This window comes from Bubalus bubalis, chromosome 3 (genome assembly GCF_019923935.1).
Source record: "Bubalus bubalis isolate 160015118507 breed Murrah chromosome 3, NDDB_SH_1, whole genome shotgun sequence".
Classification (NCBI taxonomy): domain Eukaryota; kingdom Metazoa; phylum Chordata; class Mammalia; order Artiodactyla; family Bovidae; genus Bubalus; species Bubalus bubalis.
This window is the reverse complement of record NC_059159.1, coordinates 10,868,680-10,877,805: the sequence shown is the minus strand read 5'-3', so window position 1 is coordinate 10,877,805 and position 9,126 is coordinate 10,868,680. Positions and strand designations below refer to the sequence as shown.

Sequence of the window (9,126 nt, the reverse complement as noted above, 5' to 3'; positions counted from 1 at the left end):
ACAATTGGGGCCCTAGATGATGTTGCATTAATGGAAGGTGGTCTAGTTTACAACTTCAGTTCTCAAATTATAAAGGGAGCAGTAGGACGTCTGGGTTTGTCCCAGTTATGAACCAAGTAGTGTTTTTCAGTCTCTGTCCTCACCTAACATGGTTGGACTGTTAACTGTACCCCAGGAAACGTATGGACTTAGCCGAGGTCAGGTTCTAGGGTCTCACCTTACTGTCCTCTGGGTTACTTCTGGGGGCTGGCTGCAGGACCTTTGTCCTGGATGTTGCGGGGGAACTGCTCTGTGACATTCTGGGGCTGGCACAGGGTGAGATCCTGGAAACCCCGACACAGGCTCCGGACATGTTCACCGTGGGCCTCACGGGGAGTTCCAGCGCCTGTTCAAACCCCACCACCGGCCCCCAGGGGTGCACCTACTTGAATTTCTTTGCCACCTTCTCATTGATGGAGACATGGATAATGATGGGGAAGATCTCCATCCTGTGCAGGACAGAGACACTGTCCAGCTGGATGTCCAGGAGGGCGTGGGTGTTCTGGGGGCCGTGGGGAGAGAAGTGAGCCTTAGACTCAGAGGACACGAGGGGAGCCCACACTCAGGGGAAACATGGAGAGAAGCATACAGGCAGGACTGAAGTTTGCAAAGGAGATGGGGAAAGAATTTGGGCATGTCCCTTTGTATATGAGCTGTTTCCTGTACAGTTTTAAAAGTTTCCATCCATTTGACTTTTCACTTCTGAATTAAAAATCAGAGGCCACTGGGATTGAGGGAGGCTTTGTGTGGAGCTCAAACCCTAGGAGTCGGCTCCATCAGCCTCTTCGGGGGTTAGAAGGAGACAGGGCCATTGGGCCTCTGGATCACAGCTGTTCCTAACTGCTTTGTATCAACAGAAAATTTTATCATTCTCAGTGAGCTTTTCATATATTTGTCTGAACCTTAAAACATGGAGTGTTATCTCCATTTTATTCATTCATTTAACAAATGTTTATTAAACATTTGTGTCAAGGAAACAGATTCAGGAAAGTTAAGTCTTGCTCAAGGTCACATGGACCTCACATGGCAGAAACAGGGTTTGATCTTTCTGTGATGGAGCCAGAGATGAGCTAAGCACCAATCCTGGGTGCTCCAGGGGTCCCTGGAGGTTGGCCCTTCCTGCCTTCTCCCCCCGCCCTCCTCTGGAGATGGAGTTCCTCCCAACCCCCACCCAACCCCTTACCTTTCCCATGAGGGACTCAACTGCTCTGCGGGTGACACAGTAGAGGCCACCGGATGCCTCTCTTTCCTGGATGATGTCCCCTCTCTGACTGGAGGTGTCATACTCCTCCTGGCTCAAGTACTCTGAAGGTGACAGTTGATGGGGATGTCACACACCCAGCTGCTCCCTCAAGAGCCCGTGCTGAACACCCCCCACCCCCACAGACCCCTGTGAGCTCTAGGGAAAGCTCTTGCTAGGGTTTCCTCTTTATAAACCTGACCCTGCTCTCTCTGCTTGGAGGAGTCTGTGCCCTGCACATTCACCCTAAACTCAGACACAGCAGGTGCCCAGTCAATGCCAGGATGTGGGTGGATGGATGGAAGGTTGGGTGGAAGGAAGGATGGAGGAAAAGAAGGAAGGATAGACAGATGCAGATAAACCCCTCTCCCATCACTTCCCAAGCCCCAAACTTACATATGCAACTTCTTACACCCAGAAATTCCTTCAAGCCCTTAAATCAGTGGTTCTCAACCAGGGGCAATTTCGCCCCAAGGGACACTTGGCAATGTCTGGAGACATTTCTGACTGTCACAGCTTTGGGGGAGGGGCTCTGCTCCTGGCATCGAGTGGGTTGAGGCCCAGGTATGTTACCCATCTGTGATGCACAGGACAGCCCACAATAGAGAAGGACCCTGAATGTCATGCCCAGGCTGAGAACTCCTGCCCTGTATAAACATGTTAGAACACACCCCTACTTTTCCCTTCTTCCTGAATAGCACCCACTCTCCCAAGTGAGAATCGCATGTGCCATCCTGCTAGCTTCCACCCTCCAGAGCACCACCAGACCCTGCAGACAGCTCTTGGGACTACCCTCTCTTCCCTGCTGTGGCTTTGCTGTACCACCTCTGGCCCCGAGGGTTCCAGTGGTCTTTAGCTTCTCCAATCTGTCTTCTATTCTGCTTTCAAAACAGGCATTCAAAAATCAGGCCTGATCCCATCCCCTAGCCCACGGCACTTCCAGGCACCTACGGCCTCCTCCCCGTCCTACCTCAGCACTTTGCACATTCCGCAAGGCAGCCTGGACTGCCTTGTTCTGCTCACAAACGCCTGCCTGTCATCCCCACCCTCACCCCTACCCCTCTCCAAAGAATTCCCCTCTGGGCCACTTGTGGAGCTTAGACAAGTCAGCCTGCCACGTGTTTAGGTGTCTGTCTCCAGAGGCGCAGACTAGACACCCAGGGCCTGCAACCCTCTGCACAGAGCCTGACACACAGCCGGTGCTCACTGGAGGAACTGTGTGGCCCACACTTGCTCCCCTCTGTCTCCTCTGTGAACTCCAGGAGAAAAGAACAGTGCCCTGTTCACCCTCACGTTGTAGCCCGACTCTCTGGGGCAGCCACCAACCAGGAATGGTGGACGGAAGAAAGTGCCAAGGAGCTAACTCCTGCCCTCCAGCCAGCTGAGCCACCTTTCCTGCAGAGCAGGGCCACTAGGACCCAGGATTCCCACTGGCCAGTTCATCTCCATGGCTCTATATTGAGTGGCTTTGGGTAGGTGGATGGAGCCCTTTGGTTGTATGACTCCACAAAGTACAAACCTAGCTGCCAGCAGAGCTGTGCTTTGCCCCACCCCTCCCCCATCCCAAATCCATGTCCATCTGAAACCTCAGATTTTCACCTTATTTGGAAATAAGATCTTTGCAGATGCTGTTAGTTAAGAGGAGGTTGTACTGGAGTAGGGTGGTCTGAAATTCAATGACTGGCTCCTCATAAGAAAGTAATGTGAAGGCAGAGGGACACACAGATGAGGAGGCAGAGATCAGAGTGTTAGAGTCACAAGCCACCATCAGCCACCAGAGCAGGCAGAGGCAGGAAGGATGCCCTCCACCGCAGCCTTTGGAGAAAGGGCAGCCTGTGGAGACATCTTAACTTCAGACTTCCAGCCTTCAGAACACTAAGAGAATACATCTTTGCTGTTTTAAGCCCCCTGGTTTATGGTCCTTTATTTTGGCCACTCCTCTGTCATCCACCCCCTTGAAAGCAGATACAGCATTCTGCCAAGGCCTCGCCCCGCACCTGACAGTCAGGTGGGACTCCCAGGTGAGAGCGTACCTGCTGGGCATTTCTTAAACCCTTGGAAGAGGCACAGCTTCTCAATCAGGATCTTCCCGACCACCCTGGGCACGAAGAGCACGGGCCGGGGCCGGCTGGGCCTGTGGGGGTGCACTAGGGTGTAGGGCACCAGGGTGAAGCAGCTCTCGGTCCAAAAGCACAAGGTGGAGGGGTCTGTGGGAGGAAGGAGCCGCAAGTGGGCCGGGCGCCGGGCTGCAGCAGCCCCCGCCCCCAGGATGGCCTGTGTCTGCTTTGCTCGCTGCTGCAGCCCAGCCCCTGCAGTAACGTGGGTACACCGGGCTCCTGCACGATGCACCATGGCCTCCACACCTGCCCTGGCTGGTTTCTTTGTACTTGCTGATTAGATGTCCTGCTTCTCTAGGATCACCTTTATGGGCTGCAGCTTAAACTCTTTTCCCTGTTTGGCTCACAGGGAGGATAGAAAACCTGAGTTTATCCTTCCAAACAGTCTGGAAGCTTCCTGTGTCTTCTTCCTTAGCCTCATCCTCAGGGACACATGATCCCAGTCCTTCCCTCCCTCCCTCCCTCCTCTCCTGGTCATTTCAGTAATATTAGATGCAGGTTGGATTGGGAGGATCCCCTGGAAGAGGGCATGGCAACCCACTCCAGTTTTCTTGCCTGTGGACTGAGGAGCCTGGGGGCCATAGAGTCGCAAAGAGTCAGACATGACTGAAGTGACTAAGGACACAGGCACTCAAAGCACTTTTCAGGAAAATAAACTCAAAACGGTTTACCTTTCTCTAAATTCACTTCTGCTTATCTCAACACACAGTTTTACCTGCGCGGGGGTCTATGCTGTGCTGGCCCCTGTCACAACCACTGCCCCCCACCCCAACTGCTATATTCCCTGGGGCTTTTAAAAACGGCAGCTGTCTGAGGGCCCACTGGTTTGTGGAGTGTTGGGCATTTGGAGAGTATTTAGACTTTACTGTTCTAAAAGGACTGCTGTCCAGATGAGTGTACCAGCGGCTTCGGACCATCTTTTGGGGTAGTTACGGAGGTAGGAGCATCAGTTAAAGGTCACTAAGAGTGTATAACAACTGCTTTCCAGAAGGGCACATAGACATCCATCATGATTCTTAGAACAGATTCTGGCCTAGATGAGTGGTGGTATCCTGACCAAGCTGCCCAACCACTGTGGCCCCTGAAGACCCTCCACCAGCTCCACCCACCTCACCTTCTACCCGGCTCGGGTCCGACTGGCTCCCTTCAAAGCTTGACCACAGAGGGCTGGCCTTGGTTCTGTCCATACTGACAATGCGGACCAACTTCTGGGCTCCCCCAGACGACTGCTGGATGAGGGAGAAGGAACGTCATACAGTGCTGGGGGCCTGCCCCCCCCCAAATTCAGGGTGATCTCTGGCCCCAGGCTGCGCCCACCGAACAATCAGGAGGCCCAGGCCCCATGGCAGAGGATGGGAGATGAGGGGTGGCCAAAGAGGGTCCTCAGGCTGAGCCCTCCCTAGGGAAGGCAAGGAGTGGGAGGCAGGAAGGAAGAGTAGGGTTCCCCCAGGCTAGCCCTGCCACGATCCCGGAGGCTGCCCTAGTGCCTTGCTCAGGGGCAGCTGAGTGTTCTATGTCAGGGCAACCTAATGGTGCCCAGCCTCAGTGGGGAATAAGAATGGGGTACACATAGTGGGCAAATGGGGTGACCTGGGAGCAAGAGGCAGGGAGCATACCCAATATATCTGCACACAATAGATCTTGCAGGCTGGGCAGTATGCAGACCCAAGTGAAGGTTTGAACAGCATGGAAGAGACACACCAGGTCAGCCCGTCTCAGGTCAGCAGCCTACACTCTCCACGTGGGACCCTCAGTCAGTGCCCACAGTTTTCCAGCCCACCCCAGGGAGGGCTGTGATTTTGCAGATGGAAGGAGGGGTTGACTGGGCCCCTCCCTCAGGATGATGTATCAGAGTTGAGAGAGAAGGAAGACCAGTCGGGGGAGAGACAGAGCTCACCCAAGGGGGACCCCCTGTCTAGGACCTGGACTGACCGGGTGAGCTCCCCACCTCACCTTGCGGGTCACGGTGCTCTGATGAGCCATGTCCTGGAGGAGGGCGATGAGCAGCTGCTGAGCCCTGTGTGGAGGAGAACAATCCCAGCCCAGCTGCAGGGAGGGCTGGACGGGAGAGGTGGGCCCCTGCACAGTGCTCTGGGACATCCCCACTTCCCCCACCACGGTCATTCACCCCAGCAGCCCAGTAGTCCCCTGGTGTTCTTAAATACCTGCAGAGCCCCAGCCCGCCCCTGGAGATGCTAACTGAATTGTTCTGAGGGAGGGTCCAGGCAACAGTCTGAGTGGGGTGGAGGCCACCACTCCAGGACCTCACTAGTCCCAGTGTGGTCTGAGGATTTCAGCCTGGCATCACCCAGAGAGGGCCTGGAAATGCAGAGTCTCAGGCCTCTCCCTGCATCTGCTGAGTCTGATCTCCAGGTGGCAGAATTTGCAGTGAGGCTTGAGAGGAGCTGGACAAGACACCATGCTTGGTGCCTTACGGTTGATCTACTATAGAACGTGATTCTGAGCAGGGGAACTGTTGCTCCCAGGGAGGGTGACTGGCTGTCCCAGTTGGCCTGGGACTGAGGGGGTTCCCCAGGACATGGGGCTTTCTGATAGTCCTGGACACACCTGCACGATGGGTCACTTTCCCCCAGGGGACACTGGCAATGTCTGGAGAGATTTTAGGTTGTCAGCACTAGCAGGGGTGGGGTGCCAGGGGCACTACTGGCATCCAGGGGGTGGAGGCTGAGATGCTGCTCAGCATTCCAAAGTGCCCAGGACGGCCCCCCACAACAAACGATGAGCCAGCCCCAAATGTCCATAGTGCTGAGGATGAGAAACTGGTCCCACATACCCTAGAATGCTCTAGGACTCAGGTCCATCCCTTTTCACAAAGGAAGCCCATCTAAGCAGTGAACCTGGTGGGTCGCACATTGGAGATTCCACTTCTTGGAGGTGCCCCACCCCATATCCCTGGGCAGTGAAGGGAGCCTCGGGAAGGCTGTTTCTCCAGGGCAGGAGGGGACCTCCTGGCTAAGCAAGGCCAGGCAGTGTCCCCTCCCCTCCCCCGGGTAGGTTCCCGGGCTCTCTCTCGGGTGTGGGAGGCCAGGACGACTGCTCACCGTGTGTAGTTGGGGATGGTGCCATGCTTGGTGCCCTTGGTGCTGTAGGGGCCAACACGGTGGGCGTGCCAGCAGCTGCTGCCCTGGAACAGGGTGTCTGTGACATGCAGGATGTCGTTGCAGCGCACCTGAAGCTCTCCCTCCGCCCGCCCCTCCAGGGCCAGATTGACCCGGATGTAGAAGGAGTCCCCTGACGTGGCCACTTTGGCCTCCAGGTCCTGGACCAGCTTCTTATAACCTGATCAAAGAGGACATGGGAACAGGTAAGCCCAGAGCCGTGACGCCCCGTGAGGACAGTTCTGCTTTGGGGTCCACTGTGGACTTGGGGCGCAGCCTGGCTCTGCAGTGAGCTGGGAGTGTTGGCGTTGGTGGCCTCTGGGGGAGGGTGGAGAGGATAGGGGAGTATGTACCCTCCATGTTGACCTTCACTGACAGACAGCAGAAGCCATTCACCCTCTGGAGAAGTCCAACGGCCCGCTCCAGGGTCATGCCCTCCAGGACAGCCTTGGACGAGGGCTCAGTTGCCTCGTAATCCACCTGATGGAAGATCATGAGGGTTACTTCTGTTGACCAGGTTTCTGCAGCTGCGGTCTGAGTGCAGGCATGTGCCCTGCAGGAGACTCACTGCTTCCCAGACACCCATCTGCCCCTATCAGAGCCCTGTGTCAGGACACCCTGATGCAGGGTCTCCAGGCTACACACATTCCCACCCCGGATCAGGTACTTAGATCGCCACTCGGCGCCTAGTTTCCGCTCTCCAACATGCTCCATTCTAGAGCATTCTGGAGCAGAGTCCTCAGCTTGGGACTGAGGACATTTGGGGCTGTCCTGGGCCCTGGAGGATGTTTTGCACCTTCTCTGACCTCCACCCACCAGATGCCAGGGCACCCCTCATGTCACCCTTCCCCAGCTGTGAAATCCACAGGGCTCTTATCCACTCTTATCCATTTGTTCCCAGTGTTGTTTTGGTTTAGGAGAGTAGATATGTTTACAATGAGAAAAACAGAGATGTTTTTAATGCTATTAGAACGGAATTGGCCCCATTCAAGTATCAGGACTGTCTCATAAAGGGGATCTGTTGCTTTAACCACAATGTGAGCTGACAATTGAGAATCTCACCAGGACTGTTAGAAGTGTGACGAAGGGCTTTTGTGTTGGGTGGGCTGATGCTTACGTCAGGAGCTCTGTGTGTGATCATTCGAGACAGAGGAGAACTCAGCTCAGCCCATGGACAGTGGGGAGAAGCCGTGGGGTCCATGGAATCCTGATTGATGGTACAGCCCCTCCCCCTCTCAGCCCTACACCCCCTTTACACCCCCCTACCCTGGAAGGAATTGGTGATGCCTGTTTTTCAAATTTCCTGCTAATCTTAAAAGGCCTGATGCTTAATATTTCTGCTTTTGTTGTTGCTGCTGTTCAGTTGCCAAGTCGTGTCTGACTCTTTGTGACCCCATGGACTACAGCACGCCAGGCTTTGCTATCCCTCACCATCTCCTGGAGTTTGCCCAAGTTCATGTCCATTGAATCAGTGATGTTTTTAGGTAACATCAAAGTGACCTCCCTGTCCATGTGCTCACTTAATAATAATTAAGTTGTACATTTTTGTTTTCTGCAGTTTAATGGATATTTTATAGTAAAAAAAAATTTTTTATGTCCCCAAGGGTTAAAATTGTGAATTTTAGTATGTGTATTTTAACACATACACATGAAGTGACAGTAAGATTATTACAATTAAAAAAAAAAAATAAAGCCCACATCAGAATCTTTCGTAATCTCTATCAGAAGATTCCTGGGCCAAGATTGCTTCATCCCCAAAGCCCGCTCAGCTGGTGCATAGTCCAGCCTTCAACAGCTTGTAGGTCACCCTCGAGTTCAAGGATGTCAGGGTGGAGAAGGGCACAGGGTTTTGATGAGAGTCACCAGGACTGTCTCTCTAATCATTGTGTTACTCTGTTTTATGTCAGCCCAAGAAAAGAGCGTGGACCAACCCAGTAATCCATTTTTGTCAAGTTGAATCCATGGCTACCTGGGTTACCTGCCCCTCACGCTGACCCTACCCTCAAGAGGATGCTGGGGGCTCGAGGGGCCGGTGCCACACTCACCATGACAATCTGGGTGCCGGAGCGCAAAGCCATCTCATCTGCCGCAGAGCCCGGGGTGACCCGATGAATGAAGATGCCCGTGAGGTTCCCGCCAATAACACTTATCTGCTCCAGCAGCGAATCCCCCTGGAAGGCCAGCACGGTGACCTGGCTCAGGATCTTGCGGGCCGGCCTCCGCCTCACTGGGAAGCAGCTGCAGGAAGGGAGGGGCCGGAGCTTAGGTGTCCTTGAGCAGGAGCTTGGGTCTCCCCCTGGGTCCCCTCTAGTCCCAGCATTCTGGAATTCTCCTTCCCAGGCCTCAAACAGGCTGACGGTGAGAACACAGTCCTCACTCTGCTCTGCCACCTGCTGGTCCCAGCCCTCTGCTCACCTGGCGGAGAGATAGAGGTCCCCAGAAGACGGCTGCAGACTGTTCTCAGATTCAGGGAGGTCTAGGAGGAAGCCAGGGGCTCAGGTATGGAGCTGGGCCAGCCCTCAAGGTCACCCCACTTCTGAAGGAGTTTTGGCTCACCCGTGCAACCTCAGTGTCACCTCCGCCCCTGCCGCAGGCACCCCCCTACTTGTTC

At 54.5% G+C, this 9,126-nt stretch overlaps 1 protein-coding gene across 5 annotated transcripts in view; it reads right to left on the bottom strand.

Moving 5' to 3' along the window:
* CARD14 (caspase recruitment domain family member 14) overlaps positions 1-9,126 on the bottom strand; it is a 29,642-nt gene that overhangs the window by 472 nt on the left and 20,044 nt on the right. For 2 of the 5 annotated variants that reach the window (XM_025279654.3, XM_025279653.3), the window contains exons 13-21: positions 8,931-8,991; positions 8,561-8,753; positions 6,869-6,995; positions 6,459-6,696; positions 5,350-5,413; positions 4,511-4,625; positions 3,313-3,486; positions 1,223-1,344; positions 426-541 (exon numbers count right to left, since the gene is read on the bottom strand). In XM_025279654.3, coding sequence (XP_025135439.2) covers positions 426-541; positions 1,223-1,344; positions 3,313-3,486; positions 4,511-4,625; positions 5,350-5,413; positions 6,459-6,696; positions 6,869-6,995; positions 8,561-8,753; positions 8,931-8,991 — 1,210 coding nt within the window. Of the gene's footprint in view, positions 1-217; positions 324-425; positions 542-1,222; positions 1,345-3,312; positions 3,487-4,510; positions 4,626-5,349; positions 5,414-6,458; positions 6,697-6,868; positions 6,996-8,560; positions 8,754-8,930; positions 8,992-9,126 lie in introns of all 5 variants that reach the window. The other 3 variants (XM_025279657.3, XM_025279656.3, XM_025279659.3) reach the window with 3 other exon arrangements.